At 36.2% G+C, this 21,051-nt stretch overlaps 2 protein-coding genes, 1 long non-coding RNA gene and 1 other non-coding gene across 8 annotated transcripts; 2 read left to right on the forward strand and 2 right to left on the reverse strand.

The window, feature by feature from the left end:
- Positions 1-477: 477 nt before the first annotated feature.
- Positions 478-3,409, forward strand: LOC113332750. Of its 5 annotated transcripts, none has more exons than XR_003351707.1 (4): positions 478-628; positions 1,062-1,312; positions 1,825-1,935; positions 2,290-3,409. It is a non-coding gene; the product is annotated as an uncharacterized LOC113332750 (long non-coding RNA). The 5 variants fall into 5 exon arrangements; XR_003351708.1 differs by having other exon boundaries at positions 2,367-3,409; XR_003351709.1 differs by lacking the exon at positions 2,290-3,409 and adding an exon at positions 827-898 and having other exon boundaries at positions 1,825-2,062.
- A 5,217-nt stretch (positions 3,410-8,626) lies between these two features.
- LOC113333174 lies at positions 8,627-12,961 on the forward strand. Its single transcript, XM_026579688.1, has 2 exons — positions 8,627-10,087; positions 11,930-12,961. The coding sequence occupies exons 1-2, from the start codon at positions 8,690-8,692 to the stop codon at positions 12,707-12,709; spliced, it is 2,178 nt and encodes a 725-aa protein (XP_026435473.1). The 5' UTR covers positions 8,627-8,689; the 3' UTR covers positions 12,710-12,961.
- Positions 12,962-13,033: 72 nt separating this feature from the next.
- Positions 13,034-14,803, reverse strand: LOC113333176 (transcription factor bHLH93-like). The gene is made up of 4 exons (XM_026579689.1): positions 14,067-14,803; positions 13,745-13,906; positions 13,481-13,648; positions 13,034-13,380 (listed from the first exon to the last, which is right to left on the reverse strand). The coding sequence occupies exons 1-4, from the start codon at positions 14,658-14,660 to the stop codon at positions 13,294-13,296; spliced, it is 1,011 nt and encodes a 336-aa protein (XP_026435474.1). The 5' UTR covers positions 14,661-14,803; the 3' UTR covers positions 13,034-13,293.
- A 483-nt stretch (positions 14,804-15,286) lies between these two features.
- Positions 15,287-15,359, reverse strand: TRNAA-AGC. Its single transcript has one exon. It is a non-coding gene; the product is annotated as a tRNA-Ala (tRNA).
- Positions 15,360-21,051: the final 5,692 nt, after the last annotated feature.

The following is a 21,051-nucleotide window of genomic DNA, read 5'->3' on the forward strand; positions in this document are numbered from 1 at the left end:
ATATTGTCGGTAGACGATAACTACAATGCATTGTTATAAGTCATAGACTTAGGGTTGTGAATTTTACTAGATATCCATAAATTTGTATGTTAAAAACCCATAAACAAATAAATAAAAAATCAAATAAATAAATTAAACCAAAAAAATGAAAAAACGTAGTAACAACGTTATTTAGACCCGTTGTAACCGTTTTCACAGCTGTAATTACCGTTACATAGGAAATTCAGATCACAAATTATTTATTTTTCTTATTTAACCGTTATCACACCCGTTATTTTAAAAAAAACGTCAAAAAAACACGTTTTATTCCTATATAACGCGTTTTTGACCCAAAACGTGCTCACACCCGTCAAAACACGTTATAACGGTCACGCCTAGTACCTGTGACCCGGGCCGTGACCCGTTTTTCGAACCTTGCTTGGAACCAAGCCAACTTTGGAGCAGCCGCTTTTTACTTTCTTCTTCGGTCACGTTTCTTTTATTTTCTTCTTCAGTTCTTCCGTAAGAAAACGGCTGCCATAGTTCCCATCTTTTGAACTCAGAAGAAAGTAGAACTCGATGATTTCAATGGTGAATCAATCATGGACTGAGAGTATTCGAAGCAATAGAAGTTGGACTATCCTCTCTGGTGAGAGTTTCTTCATCTTAATTTACACCGACATTTATTTTCTTTTATTATGGTTTCCAAAAATCAATCTGTTCAATATATATCTTGATTTGTTTGTAAAAATCAATCGATTTTTATACTTTTAATCAAACTTCTTTTTCTATTTTGTTAATTTTGGGTATCATCAGGTTTGATTTAACTCTTCCATTACAAATACAGTTATCACAAAAAAGGAAAAAAAAATCTCTCCTCCGAAAAATATCCCTCTGACTTCAATCCCTTTGATTCAGGGTAATCTCTTAATTGTTTGATTAACTTATATCATCCAAATACAGTAGCTTGGCTTCGATGTTTGACTGTGGTGATAAATGGCGCAGATTCTTTGACGGTTGATTTGAGCTCTGTAATGAATTAGGATTCAATATGGGTTTATGTGAATTTTATTGATGCGCAGGGAAGGAGTTGTAATGCCTCAAAAATCAGAACCAACAGAGTACACGAGCGGTGTTTGCTAAAATGCCTAAATGAATTGATTAGTTTTTATGCTACGGTAAGGCTGTTGTTGCTGAATGAGGGGTTTAATGGGTCCAGGTGGTGTTAAATGTTGTCATCAGTTGAAGGACATGGTCCGGGTAGGAAGCGGAGTTGTGTTTGGCAGAGAGAATGCTCACTGAGCATGCAGATGTCATAACTTTTGATGGCGAGGTACTACTTTACTAGCATCCTTTTTTGTATCAATTTTTATGCAAGCCTTAATTAGTTAAGTTGTGATGAAATCATAGACAAGCCATACTATGTTGGAAAAACAATGGTTTGCATGATTTCTAAAGTGTTTTTTTTCCTTATAATTATAGTATTTGCAACATGAAACACTGTAGCGGGATATACACATTCTGTTTAAGTGTTTAACCTTTCCCATATCTTATATTTGAGGCATTCTTGATTAGTACGTCCACAAATTAAAACCCGGCTTTGTGAATCAGTACATACTATCCCGTGGTCCATGTAAAGATTATTTGTTTGGTAATGGACTAATGGTAGTTGTTCCATATGTTCTGATTGTCATGTTTATCTTATATCTTATTCACATTTTGTTCAAGGTGAACTCGAGGCACTATTGCCTTGGCGTATTGCACCAGAGTTGAGACAGTTGGGTGACTAAAACATTAAGATGTAGTTTATTGATAATAAATTAATGATTTTTTTTTCTGTTGCAGGAAGAAGATTTGAAAGAAATACTACACATCTAGAGTTTGCGGATATTCCTTTGGGAGAGTTCATCAAGCACACCCTAATGCGTTGTATGCTAGACGAGCTAGCAAGAATATGTAATACTCTATTTCGTGCTTTTATTTTTGTACAATAAATTTCATTGGGTAATAAAGTTTTGTCATCAAAAACAGAAATCAGTAGTAAGAAATCTATGAGAAGGTTTAAGTAGGTAATTCAAGTACCTGAAAAGAGTTGGTTTTATGATCCAATTTCATTGAAGTTTATTGGAATATTTAGGAATTCCATCAAAAATTAAGGGAGGATAATAACTGTAGAGGAGATCAATTAGATCCATAGTGGTTTACCGTAATTATGCTGCTAACCCTGGGAAGAATGTGACCCTTAAGGAAAAAATTGGGTGACCCTTGAGGAAAAACTAACTTTTTTGTTTTTTTATATTTTGTTTGAAGCATTCTGTTTATGGATAAGACATCCGTCAAAGTGAAGACCTAACTCTTCTTTGATCAAACTTCCAATGCTTGGACAGTTAATGGCATTAGTGTTTATTTGTGGATGCTTATGGATTGCTGCTCTCGAAGTTGCAGCTGCAATGGCGATTCAGACAGCTCGGGTTAGTTGTGAATCTAAATTATGAGTTCTTGAGATTTCAGTTGAAGACAGAAATTTGCGGCAGTCAGATTGGGGAACGGGGAATGATGTTGATCTGAGTTTGTTGTGGGGTTAGCTAATTAGCTTTGCAATCGGTGGACGGTGGTAGAAATGAGAATTTGTTGGTCAATAGACACAGGTGGTGATGGATTAAATTTGCTGGTGGTAATGGGTTTTATCTACATGATATTTGCAAGCTAATTGAAGACAAATTACTGATACCGAAGGAAGTAATGGTTGTGTTGGCTCGATGGGGTTAGATGAGTGTTTAGAGTTCAGGAAAGCTTTGATGATAGTGGAGATGTTCATAGTTACAAATAAGTATGGGGATCTGATATAGGTATTATCTGGAGTTAGAAGTGGTGAACCGGTGGTGTTTGGATGGGAAATATTTGCAGGAACTGGTGGTTACTGTGGGTTCTTTGCATGAGCCGAAATTGGGTTCATTTGAAAGGAATTAGTTGGTTGCAGGATTCTCAAACTGGTGGTGGTCGTTGGTACAAATTTTGGGGATTTTGGCTCAGTGAAGTGGGTTTGATGTTTGAGAATTATCTCAATAAATCAGACAGGGGAAGAGGTTTATTGACAGAGCTGTTGACATGGGTATGGCTGCATGCAGGGAAGGAGATGTGCCTGAGTCGGAAGAATACAGCAAACTCACCTCCACCAACACATATTCACACCCCATATATGTTTGAAGAAAGTCTCGAAAAAGTTCTCATCTACATCACTGATCTGCATAATACATTCACCAGGTCTGCAACAGACTTTGTTTGATGTATCAAGGAATGAAATTAGCAGCGTCAGTGGAAGGGAGTCCTTATATGGTTAGTGTAATTAATTATAAGTGCTTAAACTTATTTGATCAGGTGCAGTGACAGTGTACAATGATTTAAAATTATTTTATTTTGATTATATCTCCACACAAATCAAAAGTCCAAAAGCTTTACTGTAAACTTATGATAGATACTTAGCACCGAAGCACTAATGCCAAATGCTAATTACTATTCTCCATGTTTACAGGAAAAGATCAGGGGTGGAAAAAAGATAAAAAGATAAAAATAATGCTTGCCGCCTTGGACTTTTTACTTTTCGGACTCTATTTTTATTTAACAAAGATTTTGAAAAAAATAATACCAAATCAAATATTCTAAGCAACGGGGCAAGGCGAAGCCGAATCACACCAAATCAAGTCCTAAGTAACGGGACGGGACAAAGCTCTGCGACACCAAATGAAATGATACATGACAGAGTGAGAGACAACAAGTGACGGCGGAGGAATTGCGGAGCCGCCCGGTGCGTAGCCCGGGCACAAAATCTAATCTTATTTTTATATTAATAATTATCCAGTTTTGGTCTACCGTTAAAAAAATTCAAAACCAAGAATTTAGGAAAACCCAAAAAATCAAGCTCACCTAATTTTTATCGTCCAGCCATATCCTCTAGACGCGCATCATATTCTCTACATCTATTTCTTCTTCTTGTTTCTTCTTTTTTCTTTCATTCTTCTTTCTTCAAGCTAAACTAAAAAAAAAGCCTTCCTTGTTTATTACGTTGTCGTCTTCACTAGCTTTAAATTTTATTCCTCTTGCTTGACGCTGATACAGAGCCGATCGAAAAAATCCTTTGGATTTCTTCTTTTTGAAGAAAAACAGATTATCATCTTGCTAACTTGCCAGTTAGATCTTTTACCCAGAGAAAAAGATCTTTTGTGCTGGGGATACGAGTCCCATCTAATGGAACTCTTAAGGACTGGATTATAAGTCATTTCATGCAGCTGCAATCTGGACAGATCAATGAAGACATAATTTGCAAAATAGCTATTGGAGCTTGGTGCATTTGGTCTCATACATGTGATATTGTATTCAAGGGAGTTTCTTCTTCACCTGAAATTATTATACAAAATTGCAGGAAGTATCTTTCAGATTTCACTGACATGTCTAGGAAAAGACCAACTAACTCAAATAGGCAGAATAGAAATAATTTTCATTGGTCTCCTCCTCTTAGAGGAACTATTACTATTAATTCAGATGGCTCATTTCTAAATAATAATGGTGGTATAGATCTAATCGCCCGTGATTTTGCAGGTACCCACAAAGGAACCAAATGCATCTATTTAGCAGCTTCAACTAGTCCAGAACATGCAGAGTGCAAAGGTCTGTGGGAGGCGGTTATATGGGCAAAGGAAATATTCGGTTTGAATTGGACTCAAAACTGGTGGCTGACGCAGTGAATAATGAGCAGACAACTGTGACTGGAGAATACGCAATTTAATTCGTACCATTAAGCAATTTCTTTTAGATTTTAACTCTTGGCAATGTTCTTATGTGTCTAAAGAGAAGAATAAAATAGTGGACATGTTGCCCAAGCTATTTAGAGTCGATAAATTGAGTTACGTTTGGTCGTCTGTTCCTCCTAGTTTGATTGTTGCTCAATTAGAAGAGGATGCAAACTATGTTCACTCTCAACTCTTCAATATATCTTTTCTTTCAGTTTCAAAAAAAAAAAAAATTGTTAACAAAATAAAAGGAAAACTGTTATAGGGCCTGTGGCCCATGGATGTGCGGTCCATTAGATGAATAGGTCTTCCCTTTCCTGTATATAAGATAACATTATATGTATGTAATAAATTGATGCCTCTTTATCAATACCAAGTTCTTCTCCTTTATTCATCGACTCAGAAAATGAGATCTGCCCCGTTCCTGGTAATCAAGTACGACATCTCAAAACCAGGTATATATCAAAAAATCCCTAAAAGAAAAAGGATTTTTATCATCTTTCATAGTACCATCTGGAAAAATCCATCACACGGTATGGGTACCTCCATTAATTTATTTTACCCCTTTTCAATTAAACACGGAACATAGACTAAGATGTTGCAACTACACTTGGTGGAAGTGTAGTTGAGGCCGTGGCTCCATAAAGGAAGATGGAGAGACCACCAGGTTTGATCAATCCTCACCTAGAAAGGAAGTAGGTGAGTAAGGCACAACTTTTTTATATCATCAGAAATCATCTCATAAGATTGTCTCTGAATATGTCCATGAATCAAACTGGAGGACGTTCCAAAGTTTAATGATTCCAGAGAACAATGACATCCCAAGTGGATTATGAGAATGCGCACGAGTCACTGGAAAGATCATGCGAACATATTGATGATTAATTTCATATACATTTTCTTAAGGAAATAAAGCAAGATGAGATCGAACCAAGCTCCTTGTTGCTTAATTTCAACGAAGAGCGTATTTGGCCTATACAATCCAGGTAGAACTTGGTTCTTTGACAAATATACAGGTATTTGGTGTGGTAGTGCTAACCAACCAAGTGTAAAGCCTATTGGACATACATGATTAATTTGTCACAAAGCATAATGAGAAGAAAGCGGTCTTAAACTATAAAGACTCGCCTTGTGGCGCGAGGTTTCTCACAAAGTCCTGGAATTGTCCTCTTGTAATGAACGTTATATCGTTCCTCTACTTAGTTAGCTTGGTAATTTCAAAAGGACTTGAAATGCAGCATATTTATGTGGTTATTATGTATCTCTGAAAGAATCAAGAGATAGAAGATATTTGCAAAAGTGCATGATGGCCTTTTTCTTCCCAAGTCGAATGACTCTAAACCACGGAATGTGTTTGCAGTTACACTGGAACACTCACTTATTGATTTAAACAATCAGGCGGATGTGGTATACCCGTCTAAGTGACTATTCGATTGGGAAGGGATAAACAAGTAAGGTTTCGTGCCATGCGTATTAAATAAGTTCCTGATTCAGAATTATAGCTATTTATGTCGACGGTATGGACATGATAAGTACTCTTAATGGAATAAGAGATCTTACAAGCTATTTAAAATCTGAATTTGAGATGAAAATCCTGGGAAATCTCGATCTTTTCTATGTTCAGAACTAGAAGACCGAGATGGTGGTATATTATTCCACCAGTTTGCATATGTCCATTGTCAGGCAATTTAACAAAGACATGCAACCTGATAGCACTCCCATGATTAGTCGCTGTTCAAATGTAAGTAAGTGACCATTTCGTTTAAAGGAAGATGACGATGATGTGTTCGGAGATGAAATTCCCATATCTAAGTACAATAGACGCATTTTTGTACTTAGTATAATAATGTACTCGATAAAATTTTGCATCCTCAGGGAACTTGTTAGCTAGATATAGCTCAGCGCCAGCGCAACGTCTTTGGAATGGTACAATGAATGTAATCATGTACTTAAAAGTAACCATTGACATGAGTTTGTTTTATCCCTCCAAAGACATAAAAAAAATGCTAAAGGTACTGCAATCCAAAGGTTGTTGATTATGAAGGAACAATAATCTCTTCTCCAACGAAAGTAATCAGGGGAGATATGGTAGATTATTTTCTAAGTCATTAGCGATATTCAGTTTCGAAAAGTACATGACTAAAGGAACTGTCTGGAACAACTCTGAAAGTAATCAGGGGGAGATGCCGACATCGGGGGGAAGATCCAAGGATATGATGTCGACATAATTTACTTCGAAATTGAAGTTGTGTTATACTCTTTTTCCCTTCGATCGAGAATAGTTTTTCCCAAAGGGTTTTGTTACTCGACAAGGTTTTTAGCAAGACAATATTAAAAGCATCAAGTCTGTTGAACGTTGAAGACATAAAGATCGCATTGATATTATTGAAAATATCCGAATCAAAAAAATGAAACACGATAGTCCGTTAAGCAACGTAACTTCCAGAATCTACAACATGGTTCTATAAACATCCAAGTCACCAAAGTAAAGTGTGATAAACTCCTTTTGACTGCATTAGACTAATGATTGTTTGACATCAGGGGGAGCATCTAATGGTGTGTTGAACTCTTTTCCTTCACCGAGGTTACTTTTTCCCACAGGGTTTTGTTGCTCGGCAAGGTTTTTAATGAGACAACAACAAACACCGGGAAGTAATTTCCCAACTAAGGCTATTGTCTTTCCCAAAAGGATTTTCTGCCTTAGGAGTTGTGAAGCAACTAGGGAACTTCAACGGAACAAAGTGATCATCTGCAACAGATCACCTTTACTTTCATCTGTCACGTTGTACTCTTTTCCCTTCGTCAAGGTTTTATCCCACTGGGTTTTCCTTGTCAAGGTTTTAATGAGGCAACATATTCGAGTTCAACTATGTTCTAAGTTTGCTTAATATTGTACTCTTTTTATTTAGTTCAGGTTTTGTCCCTCTGGGTTTCCCTGGCGAAGTTTTAACGAGGAAATTAATTTAGACTCATCGATCTGTGAAGATCGTATTGCATGTGATGAACTACATGTAAAGTAAGAGACACCATGTAAAGTACTACATGTGAAGAGTTGTACCAAGGTTTTATCCCACTGGGTTTTTCATTGTCAAAGTTTTAGTAAGGCAATTAATTTCGGCACAAGTCATCAAGGAGAGAACGACATTTGAAGAACTACATTTAAAGCACTATATGTGAAGCACTATGTATAAAGCTTTGTTATTGAACCGCACAAGGGGGAGTGTTATAGGGCATGTGGCCCATGAATGTGCGGTCCATTAGATGAATAGGTCTTCCCTTTCCTGTATATAAGATAACATTATATGTATGTAATAGATTGATGCCTCTTTATCAATACCAACTTCTTCTCCTTCTCTATCTCTCGCTTTAACCTAATTATCACTCCAAAAAAAAAAACGGTATTTACTGCATGTGAAAAGTTGAACGGGAAAAGGTTAGTTTAGTCATGTTAAAAGTGTAAAAATATTAATTGAATTTAAAACTATTAATCCTAACCGTAGATCTTATAGTTTGGACTGGATATATATACTATCTTAATGATGGATTAGAAGAGAGAGGATGAAACCTGGGTTTATCAGAAATTTCCAAGTTAATATCGGGGTGAATTTTGTGTGCGGGTCTAACGGTGCTTTAGCTAAATCTGGTGGGGGATATTTGGTTCTTAACACTGACACTGGATGATGTTCTGAAGTTGTTGGATAAATCTATGAGTCCCACCGGACATGTGTCAACTGCGGTTCATGACGGATCATTTTTGAATTTGGCATATGTGGTGTGGCACGCGCACAATACTTAGATGTCTAGCCCTTATCCTTCAGTAGTGGCAGCAGAAATCAAATCCTATGCAAAGTCAAAATCAGATTTGAACCTCAATGGCGTAAATGCATTCCCCCCCTTCTCTCTCCTAAGCAAATTTCAGAAAAATGCAGAAAAAAACCTCCTTTACCAACGAAAATCCTAAATCAACAATCAGAAAGTCATCGAGGCTTGTTCAACGGAAGATTTCTCCAGATCAAGAACCCGAACTTACTAACAGTCAGGTGTGTACTTCTTTATCCAAGAAACGCCGTCTTATTTCTTCCTCTACTCCTAGTTCAGTCAGTAGTAAAGTTAATTTCAAGAAAACCCAGAAAAAAATAAACCCTAGAAATGATTCGGTAAAATTTGTTGATGGTTCATCAAATTCTGATAATGGGTTTAGAAAATCATCCAGAAATATTGATGGGGTCCAGGGACTTCAGAGTTATAGACGATCTCTTAGGTTTACAGGTGAAGAGGTCTCTGTGGTGGATAATAAGAAGAGGGGTTTGGGGGAAATTAAAATTAGGTCTAGGGTTTTAGGGGAAACCGAAGTGGGTGTCAACTCGATGGAGGAAGGAGTAGAGAAGGAGAAGGGTAATGATAATGGGGGTGTTGGAGAAACTCCGCAAAAGAGGAAATGTGTTATGGGTGGTAAGGAAAACTTTGATTCTCCCAAAGTCCAGAAGCGAAATAATGGAACTTGTTTAAGGTCTCCGTTTAGTTCGTTAGAGAACATTTATGAAAAGACAAGTAATGAAGAGAGTGATGAGAAGAAATTAGTTAAGTCTGCGAAATCGAGGACTCAAAGGGTTGATAAGGTTGAGGAATTTCAAAGTATCAGACGGTCCTCCAGGATTTCCAATGTGGAAAGTAAGAGTTCTGAAAAGGTAGAGAAGAAATCCGTTAAGTCTGCCAGGGTTGATGAGGTTGAGAAAGTTCTAGGCAACAGACGGTCATCAAGGATCTCTAGTTTGGATGTATTTGATGAGAGTTCTGAGAAGATAGGTAAGAGAATGGTTAAGTCTGGGAGGACGGAAAGGGTTGATAAGGTAGAAAAAGTTCAAGGTAGCAGACAATCTACAAGAATTTCTAGTTTAGATATTGTGCATGTTTATGCTTCAAATGAATCTTCGGATAGTGAAGTATCCCCAGCTGTGGTGTCGAATGTGGTGACCGAGGATAAGGTAGAGAGAAAATTAGTTAAATCTGTGAAATCGAAGACTGAAAGGGTTGAAGAAGTTCAAGGTATGAGACGATCGTCGAGGATTACTAATTTGGGAAGTACCCATGTGCATGTTTCGAATGAATGTTCAGATACCGATGTTTCCCCAGGTGTGATGCGGAATGTGGACAGCAAAGAGAAGAGAATTGTGGAGGATGGCAGAGTCAATGAGAAGAATCCTCCTGCCGAGGGAAAATTTGATGTACATGGGTGGACGAAAGATCAAACTGCGGCCTTGGAGAGAGCTTATTTTGCTGCAAAGCCCTCAACAAATTTCTGGAAGAAGGTTTCGAAAATGGTATGTGCTACTCGTTTGAAATTTTTACATTGTCACTTTGTTCTCTTGGTTTCATGTTATTATAGTTTCTTTTCAGTTGTCTATATCAAATGAAATGCAGAACATTTATGTTTAGGATTTTTTCTAGAAAAATGCACTATTTATAACTACTTTAGTGTTCGCCAAAGATTCTATAGAATAACTGAAGTATTCTTAACCATAAAGCATAATGCAATATCGAATAAAATTAGAACAAATCAACATAATTCGATGATAGCATGTCAAGAGAATGATTTAAGGTATGGATTCATTCAGCATTTCTGGCTTGATGACGTAATTTCGATTCGTGGCCATTTCAAGTACTTGATCTGAAGCCAAGAAAGATTTGCCACTTGATGATGATTAAAATTAAATTGGCGATGTTCTGGATCAATGCAAAATTAGCCTGATAGGAAACAGTACAGAAGGTTTGTTTGAGTTATATTCACTCAAGTTGCTTGAAACATCATCAAAATTCTTTACTAGATTCTGCAAAAATGTAGGATCAATCGTCTATATACCTTCAGGCAAACTGGTGATCCCAGTTTAAACTCCTCTCGACCATCATCATCAAACTCAATATCTTTAAAATCAAACTTAAAACCTTCAACATCGAACTCAAAATCTTCATCATCGTCAACAACAACAAAATCAAACCCAGATTCAGAATCAAGAAATTCGAAAGTGACATAGTCAGCAGCAGCAGCAGCCTCAACAATTTCCAGTTTATAACATAAACAAAAATGTTTTTACAGATGCAGTATAACCTGGGAGGCTAACTTGATGATGACTGCAAATTCAAATTGGAGATGTTTGGGATGGAAACAAAAATAGCCTGTTTTAGGAAACTGTAGAGAAGGTTTATTTGAGTTATGTTCACCCAGGATATATGAAAGGTCATGAAAATTTTCCTACTTGTTTCTGCCAAAGGTCTAGGATGAATTGTAGCTATTTCCTTCAGGCAAGCTGTTTGTTGCAATTTATACTAACCCTGCTTGAAGACAATTGTGGTTGATATGTTCTAAACGTGCAGAGCATGACGTCGGAGGTTTTTGTTTTTTTCCCTTTTTACAACAACCAGTCATTACTCATGATTACTCGTTATAGTAAACTTGTGGGCCTTTATTTGATTTGTTATTAGCTAAGTTTATGTATTAATATTTTTCTTTTACATCTCCTAAATACTATACTCCTCGATCTACTGATACTACAAACATATAAATAGCAAGCATATATGTCCAGTGTAGATCCAATGTAATAATTAAGTGAAAAGGGAGAGTTTTTGCGCTATTATTGTATGAGAAATCTGATCATGTCAAGCCAGTATCAAGACAATAGCACATGAGTTGCAAACTACATTTACTGGATAGGTTGAAGGTTCGTAGCCTGCAAATCCCAGTCTTATCCTGGTGACCTACGGCCCAATGTGAAGATCCAACAACCTTGATCGTCTGTATGAAAGTAGATGGGCACTTAATGTTACCAAGTCCCTATATGTTAGAAGTAGAACCTTATATATGTAAGGGTAGTTTTGTATCAGCTGTGGAGTGTGGACAAAGGTTCAGAAGACCCAAAAGAGTTACGATCATGATTGTGGTACTGTTAAGATAACAGTGTGTTATTGAATTTGGATTCCTTTTTTGTTCCTGATCAGTATTTGAAAGTTTAGGAGTTTATTCTTTGTGGTATATTCTATTTTACATTCTATTTTATTTCTAGTAAACATTATGAGGTTTATGTGCATTTTATTAAGCTTTACACTTGCCAGTCTTGTTTTACTAAGAAAACTGTTGAGATTCTCATACGGTCAATGTTGGTTTTCAGGTGCCTGGAAAGACTGCTCAGGATTGCTTTAATAAAATTCACTCTGACCTGGTTACTCCACCTCAAGTCCAGCCTCGTTCGAGGGCAAAGAAAGCAATCTCATCTCCCTTGGGTCATTTCTCACTATCTGGAAGTAAGCTTCTTGAACCAACTTTGAATGTTAGGTGGCCAAAGGGCAACAAACAGAAAAAGCTTCGTGCTCAGAAAACCTTAAGGCATTTAGTACAGAAACGTTCAATGGTGGACCAAGGTTACGAAGCAGATTTATTCTCAGTTCTTGAACCCATTACGAATGCACCTAGTCAAGATTTATCGCAAACTGAATTACTCTCAACCCCTGAAAGCAAATCTAATAAAAAGGGCTATATTCAAGAGTGTCATGAGAATTCATCTGTTCAGAAGAAGAAGCCCTTGTCCAGATTTAGAAACTCATGTGAAACAACTCTTGTCAGTCCCCCAGTTTTGAAGCAGGTAAAAAACAGGGCATTGCACGAAAAGTATATCGATCGATTACACTGTAGAGGCGCTAGGAGAACAGCAGGGCCTACAAAGTGCAAAGTTGCCAAAGAAGATAGGAAGGAAAGCCCTGCAAAGAAAATGGATGACATAGCTGTTGCAAGGAATGCACTATTTTTTGAAGCAAATGATATGATAAGCAAATTTAAAGAGGCACAAGCTAACGTTGTGAGTGATAATGACGATTCCCAGGACGATGGTGCCTGTGATGGTGAAGATGATGAAGATTGCGAAGGTGAGGATGTTTTTAGTGTAGCGTTTTGATCCATCCTTTTGTAGCAGAGCCAATTGTGAATTTCTGATTCATCAATTCATAGCAGAGGCTTGTGACGTAGGAATTTCACATTTGTGTGAAGGAGGAAAGGAGGAGGATTCATTTTGTCTTCTTGAATTACATTAGCTATTTGGGGTTTTAGCTAGCAACTCATTTCTCAGAAATAGTAGTTGATGTTGACAACGATGTAAATATATTGAATTCAGTAAGATAAATGAAAACTCTGTTGTTTCTCAGTTCTCTGAGGTTATCACTTGCTTGAGTAGAACTATTATTTCATTCTTTTGAGTTTTGTCAGCATACTTATGTTTAAAAAAAATGCAATCGTAATTGAACAGGTGTTTTCAGTTACAGGTACTAAAAGTGGAAAAGATAGCACCATGAATGTCTCTCCAAAATGTTAATAGCGCAGGTATGAAGAAATCGCCTTATTGAAACTTCTTTAGACAAATAACACCAAGGTTTGTTGCTGACTATTATCTACCCTAATGCATAAATTGGTAATCAGATAGCTGCTTATTCCAATAAACGATTATCATAACCTCGATACAGGCGTACTTGCCAATACACTCTCCTAACCACATTTTCCTCCATAGCCTGCATTTCTAATCAAAATTTGCTTTATCTCTCCAGCGCTTAACATCGGTCCGTGCTCCAGTACCTAAATAAAAGTGATTATCAGTGGTCCTGAAAATACTGCAGCCGAAGGATTGAACAATGGGCGAATACACAGTTAGACAATAGGTAATTAAATCTAATACCTCTGAACAAGAAGCTTGCATTGAAAAATCATTGAAACTACTTATAACACACTGTTGAATCTCCAGTCCTAGTGTTTCGATGGCTGTTACTGTCGAAAGCAGCAATCCTGGCTTGCCTGCACAGCAGACCTCGACCCTGGTATCGTTTCTTCTTCGTTCTACATCGAACTGCGGTAACTTTGATTTAGAAGTCTAGAAATGTTAACCAGAATTCCATATGATGGTTTAAGAGCTAGTTAAATACAAAGAAAACAGCAAGTATACCTTTGGCGAGTTTATCATTTCATTTTGTTTTAGGTCCTTGAATATCCCCATTCGGCTCAACTGATCTGAACCTACTTGAGTCTCATTCTGCAGATTCTTGATTTTCTCCAGGAGCTCTTTCATATACTCAATTGTGTCTCCAACAATAGATGTTCTGTCCATCTATTGACAACCCCATTGTGATAAAAAAAAAAGTGTTCATGAGAATGGAAAACGAAGAAACAAACATTCAAGATAGAATAAATATTCTCCACATGAACATGTCACCACTCATTAAAAACTCACATAGCAATAAAATGAAGCTCATACAATGATTGTTTACCTTGCTTATCTTAGGAACTACTGACCGGAGCATCGAGAGACGGTCATTCAACCGCTTTCTTCTTCGTCTTTCTGCCATTAGATTCTTAGACGGTTGTCCCTCAATCTTCTTCACACGGCTCTTTCTCTCTTTACATAAATTCCTATTGAGCTTGGTCGGAATTTCAGTTGGTGGGAATAGTTCCACTTTACTTTGCTTCTCACCCAATATATTCCGGAGATCATCTGGAAACAGTTCAGATTCCACATTGCCTGTTACTAGTCCATTATCTTCTGTACTTAGAAAAGGTAATGCTCCGTGTTTCACATACGATGTATCAACAACCGTCGACTGCGTTGATAATTCCTCTTCAAATGGGTAGTAACCTCCATTGAATCCATAACTAAAACCAGGTTCTTCCGTTGGCATTGGAAATCCTTTGATAGAAGAAATAGGTTGAATTGCTGAACTTGGGTACTCACTAAAATAACTGAAACTAGCAGACCCATCATGTGTAAACTGATGACTATCATTTATTCCAGCAGGAAAAGTTTGCAATGTCTCCCTTCTTAGCTCCAGGAACTCCTCCAGGAACCCATGCTCATTTAGCTCCATCACTCTCTCTCTCTCTCTCTGAAGACTATCAAAGTTAGCTGATGAAGTTAAGTGTAAGTGAGTGTATAAGAAAATAGAGAGAGTTCAGTTCAACATAGTTATGCATTATGGGGTTTCCCATACTAGTATCTGGATGAGCTTGAAAATGGAATCCATATCTACTGTATCTCTGTCCACTGTGGGTCTGTGTGTGGTTTTCAGGTCATTTTCACAGAAACTTGAAATCCAACTAATATTTGAAATATTATAGTTGTCACTTCTCAGAGGAATTTGACCAGCAAATGAAAATGTGTTGATTGAAAGAGATGGAGTTTAGCTTCATAGACTTGTCAGGTTCTTTCTTTGAACGTTTGTTTTCATCTCTGCCATATTAATTAATTGTCAACACAAAAACACAAAAAAGAAAGAAAACGTCTCTTTCCTTTTATCAATTTGTGTGGGGCTTGGAAATGCTGAATTGGGTTGCGTTCTTCGATGCCTTTTAACTGTTGGTACTTCTTTTTTACTAACTTCGGATTCAATCATTCTAGACTCTAGTAAAAAATCCATTCAACCATTTAACTTTTGAAGGAACATTTTTATACAAGGCAAAAAAATCTTTTTTCATTTCATGGTAAAAATTTAGGTGGAGATGCGGGGTATCGATCCCCGTACCTCTCGCATGCTAAGCGAGCGCTCTACCATCTGAGCTACATCCCCATTTGGCACTGTTCTATGAAAGCTTTCTATATATCCATTTATCAAAAACCAGACTCCGCCATCATATGCCTAATCTATAAATAAATTGTTCACAACATTATTCAGTGTTCCGGATTCTTGTAATAGCATTCTAGACTCAGAATCTGCCCCCTCGTCAAATGTTTACAACATTTATTTGGTGTTCTGGGTTCTTGTACTAATAGCAGTTTTTTCGTCTGCATGGCTTATGAGGTGTTGATTTTTCTCATCAATCCGAATTTTTGAAGCCATTTCATTTTAACCTCGACTTTGGTGAAAGAGTAATTTATTCTTATGATCCTAGAAATTACGGGTTTGATTCTCCTTTATTTAATAAAATTTGTGTTATAACTATTGTTTATTTACTAAGATATAGTTCGTTTTTAAGTTTAGGGTTTACATATCTTAGACACCAAGTCTTCTATCTTTATAAATAAAGGCTTAAACATTGTATTCTACACATATCTAATGAAAATTCTCTCTCTTTGTCTTTCTATTTTGTGCATTCGTTTAGATTCACAAGACGTTATCACGCGCGTTGCTCTAATCACTGAGCATGTAATCGATTTTTTCTTTTGGATTCAAAAACACAATTGATTGATTTTTTTCCTTTTTCTTTTTCGTATAAACATAATCTTATTTTATGATTAGGGTTAGTCTATATATTTTTTGAGTTTTACATCTTATTTATACGAACTAACTTAACTTTTTAGTTGGTCCATGTATAAATTGTTTGATGTACAAGAAAATAGTTTTCTTCTTTTTAACGTGTCTTAATGCATTGATTATCGTGTAGATTTTGATAACCAATACACAGATTATTATTTATTTATTTATTTATTGAAGATGTGCTATACTATCAGATCTATATAAGTTGTTGTAGAAATTATCGTCCCATATTAGAGCGTCCATAGTGGGAGAGTAAACCCAAATATTTGGTCTTTTGAACAGACGTAGTGGAACGTACTATCGATCAAATTTTGATCAACGACTAAAACCCAGAGTATATTTGGTCTGGGACCAAGACTAAACCCAGATATAGTCGAGCGTTGATATACTTCATGCCCCACTACCAGGCGGACATATAGTGCACGTCCCACATCAGGCGTTGGTATAGTCTACGCCCCACACCAGGCGTTCGTATAGTTTACGCTCCACATGGGGCGTACGTAAAGTCTATGCCCCATTTTTTTTTTTTTTAATTATTTTGTATGGGGCGGGCATTATACCCCCGCCCTATTCTTTGTTTTCAAATTCATTTTAGTGGGGCGGGCTTTATACCTCCGCCCCACTTCTTTCAATTTTTTTTTTTTAGTGCACGTCCCAATCAGGCGTTGGTATAGTCTACGCTCCACACCAGGCGAACGTATAATGTACGTCTGACCAAATTTAGTCTTTCCACCGTAGCGTCACACACCATACTAAACTCAAAGTTTGATCTTTTTTTCCCTCTTTGGTCTTTGGTTATACTCGCACCACTGCAGTTGCTCTTAGGCACTTAAATTATATCATCCGTTCATATATATATACTTAGAATGGTTATGTATGATGTGTTTATGTGCTCTATGGTTCTATTAGTACTCATGGCTATTTTATCTTCTACGCAGCTTAATTATGGGATTGGTCCAAAACAATATTATAACTACGATGATCCATCCCGGCTGAAATTAAAGCATCTATCACCTAACCGATACACGAGCCTATAGGATGGGCGATTGAAAGTGGTGGCAATCAATTATTGCACACTAATTTTTTATTTACAGTTCTTATTCGTTGTTTATATTAAGTTGTACTCCGTATGGGTGATCAATTTTTTTTTATTTCCTTTCTTCTCTGATATTTTTCATGTAGAGAAAGAAAATCCATCGGAAGATGGTTTACAGTTTCTATTCCTTTCATGAAATTGTAATCACCAAAAAAATTGGTGTTATCGCAATCTAATTACTTTTACGACAACCAATCACGTGCATGGTTGAAAAACCTCCGGCCAATTAATATTGGTATCTTTGTCCGTTGGACAATGATCATGTGATTCGTATTTGGTTTCTGTTCTTACAGAAATCATTCTTTTACCATACAATGGATACCATGCATAATAAACGACATTTTTTTCTCGTCGTCGATACGATTTTGGTATATAATTTTACCAATTGACATTAATTTTCTCCATAAATTCTCTATAATGAGAAGTAAAATTGGCATTTTAAGTATTTATAGCCAATTTTGGTTTTTGATTTCTATTCCTCTAGAGAAATCTTCATCAACCAATTGGAATTTGTATTCAATCAGTATTACGAGGATTGGATATTGTTATTATGGTATTGATAGTTGCAAATACCAATAAAACGAGGAGTTGCGGCATTCTTATTGGATATTTTTGCAATTTTAATTTTCCTCGTTGTAATCATCTCCAAATTTTGTGATTGTTCCAATTGAAATTAGAATATAATTGGACACTCAAGCTCAATGGGTACGCACCCGGCTTGTTAGGCCATATAATTAGTCCTTGTAGTGACTATATAGATCTTCATATAATTTTCTTTGACAAAGAATGTGTCCATAATTTGATTTTAAATCATTATCTTGTTCACCTTAGAGGTCACAAAATTATTTGGAGATTTATGGATGTAACCAATAAAATCCATGGTTGATGTTCAATTTGGTATGTCAAGTAGACTACAATACTATTTTATTTTTGGACATTTTTTTTATGGCTCTTGAAGTCAATCGTCCAAAAATTATTATAAGTATATGTCTCGAATTAATCGGATAATACTTTACGAAACTTGAAGTTTTCTTATATGAGATGAAAAGATTTTTCGCCATAATCAGTGAGAGACTATACACTATCAGAAGCTTGTGTAATTAACTTAAATATTATATCAATTTCTCTCCCATTTTGATCAAATCGAAAAAGATTGTCTACTAGGCGTGAAAATCTCATATAGCTTTTATATAAGCTTATGCCGTTTGAAAAAAACAAATTCAATCACATATAGCAAGAAAGTAGCATTTTTATATAGGCTACAGATAGCTCCAACAGAGTCTATCATAATACGATTCACATTCTTAAAATTTGTATCTCCTTATTTGAATAGTAGGAGATTATCATGCCCGTGGGAGCTGGTACCAATAAATTTTGAATTTTTCAAAGTATGCATACACTGGAAGTTATGTGAGATCATGATAAGCTAATGATTGTCGAATATTCATTTATGGTAGCTACTAAAATAATAAAGACGGTGGTTGTTAACCCCTCTGCAGAGGAATATCGACATATGTGATTGGTTGGAATATAATCCAATTAGGTTGGATTAATTTCTCGATAGATGCAATTTTGGATCCAAACTTAACACCTTAAACATGCCAATCCTATTAATTACAGGTTGGTGTAGTGATATTGCGTCTTCATATGAGAAATGTTTTCGTTGTAAAAACGATTTGAGGGTTTTATTTTATTTTTCTCAAAACCCGGGATTGGTTTAATAATTGTTATCTTTATATGATGCATTTGGCGTGGTAGCTTTGAATGGCTGATATGTATCCAGAGACTATATTCGTATTTGTAATCCTCGTAGGATTCAAATTATATTCTGGCAGCCACCTGACTCAATTACCAGGTTTAACAATCCTTTAAGTGTTTTTAGAAATTTGGTATGAAACGAAAAATCCGGATTAATCAGTTGAAGATATCAACTTTATAGGTCTCTTGAAGGGTCCTTAAAAAACCCACGTTTTAACAACATATATTCTATTTTCTTTCCTTTCTTAAATCTGCAGTTAGAATTATGCTAGCATAAACTCGTCTTTAAGATAGACTAGAGTTATTATTTTGATGCTTATTTTTTGAAAAACTCATGTAGTTGAGTTAGCATCCATATTTACGTCAAAAGTTGCACTATTTTCCCTTTGTTTCAGGTTTTGTCCCAAGTGGTTTTCCTGAAAAAGGTTTTAATGAGGCAACATCTCATTGACGTTTAATTTTCTTTCAAAATGTTGATATTTATGCTCTTTTTCCTTCGCCCAAATTTTTTCTCATCGGGTTTTACTGGCAAGGTTTTAGTAAGGAAATTTAATTCAACATGATGGTCATCCAAGGGGGAGTTGTATCAATTTTGGTTGTTTAGTGGATACCCACATTTGATTAAACCAAATCAACTTAATCATCTCCCAAGAATTTGGATTTCCTTCTCACAAATACGATTTTTGTTCACGTATGATAAGGTATTAATATCTTGGCACTTTGTTGAAGAAACTACATCAACAACTTCTGCAAATCATCTCGGGAAGCTAGCAATCCATGACACAATGTGTTGAAGAAGAATATAGACTCTGCAAAAGTATTAATCGAAGACAATACTGTTGGTGCAACCCAAAAGAAGACTTCATCAACTATCCGACATCTTCATGAAAGCACAGTAATCTTCTGCATTCAAGAAATTCGTTCTTCAAAATTGGAAAGTCTCGACTCAAAGATTTGCACGTCAAGATTTGACCGAAGTATTCATCAGGGGGGGTGCCATCATCAAAGGTGCATTTACTGGACTTATCGCGTTGTACTCTTTTTCCTTCGTCAAGGTTTTGTCCACTGGGTTTTACTTGTCAAGGTTTTAACGAGGCAACATATGCGTGTCCAACACTGTCTAAGTCTTTACATGCTTATGCAATTTCAGGTTTTTCTCTTTTGAGTTTTCATGATATCTCTGTATCGACTTAGCCACGGTGGTCATCAGGGGGGTGTTATAAACTATTGTTTATTTACTAAGATGCCCTTCGTATCTAAGTTTAGGGTGTACATATCTTGGACACCAAGTCTTCTATCTATATAAATGGAGGCTTAAACATTGTATTCTACACACATAACTAATGGAAATTCTCTCTCTTTGTATCTCTATTTTGTGCCTTCGTTTAGATGCACAAGAATTTGCAAATTATTCCAGTGGCCCTGGAATATTATAGGAAATAGGATTAACAAAATAACTGGTGTGCATGTAACATGCACATAAAATCAGTGTGCATATTGCCTGCACACTAATAAAATATGAAGAAAATTTAAAAAATTGTTTACAAAAATCTGTGTGCATATTTCCTGCATACTATAAAATATGAAGAAAAATCAAAAAATTATGTACAGAACTCAGTGTGCATATTTCCTACACATAAAATCAGTGTGCATATTGTCTGCACACTATAAAATATGAAGAAAATTTAAAAAATTATTTAAGGAATAAAAAACTTATATGAAATGAAAATTGGATAGTTGTATTTACGCTCGTTGTGTAGATCTTTCAAAAAGTTTTCCAAATATATAAAATTTGTCGAGTTCTTACGTATGATTCGTGAGACATGTTATGTTTAAGTTGGCATGACGATTATAACCTTAGAGCATCCACAGTGGGCGAGGAAGACTAAAAATTTGGGTTGATTTTCTAACGCAGCGGGACGGAGTAAAGATCAAAACCCAGCCCACGATCAAAACCCAGACCATATTTAGTCGCGACCAAATCCCAAATCCTAATATACTCGGGCGTAAATTTAAAATCCGTTTGTTGTCAGGCGTAAACTTAAATTGCGTTTGTTAACGGGCGTAAACCAAATTTACGTATGTTGGTGGGGCGGAATTTAAATTTACGTTTGTTGCGGGCGTAACATAAATTTACGCCTGATGAGACGG

This window comes from Papaver somniferum, unplaced genomic scaffold (assembly GCF_003573695.1).
Source record: "Papaver somniferum cultivar HN1 unplaced genomic scaffold, ASM357369v1 unplaced-scaffold_132, whole genome shotgun sequence".
NCBI classification, from domain to species: domain Eukaryota; kingdom Viridiplantae; phylum Streptophyta; class Magnoliopsida; order Ranunculales; family Papaveraceae; genus Papaver; species Papaver somniferum.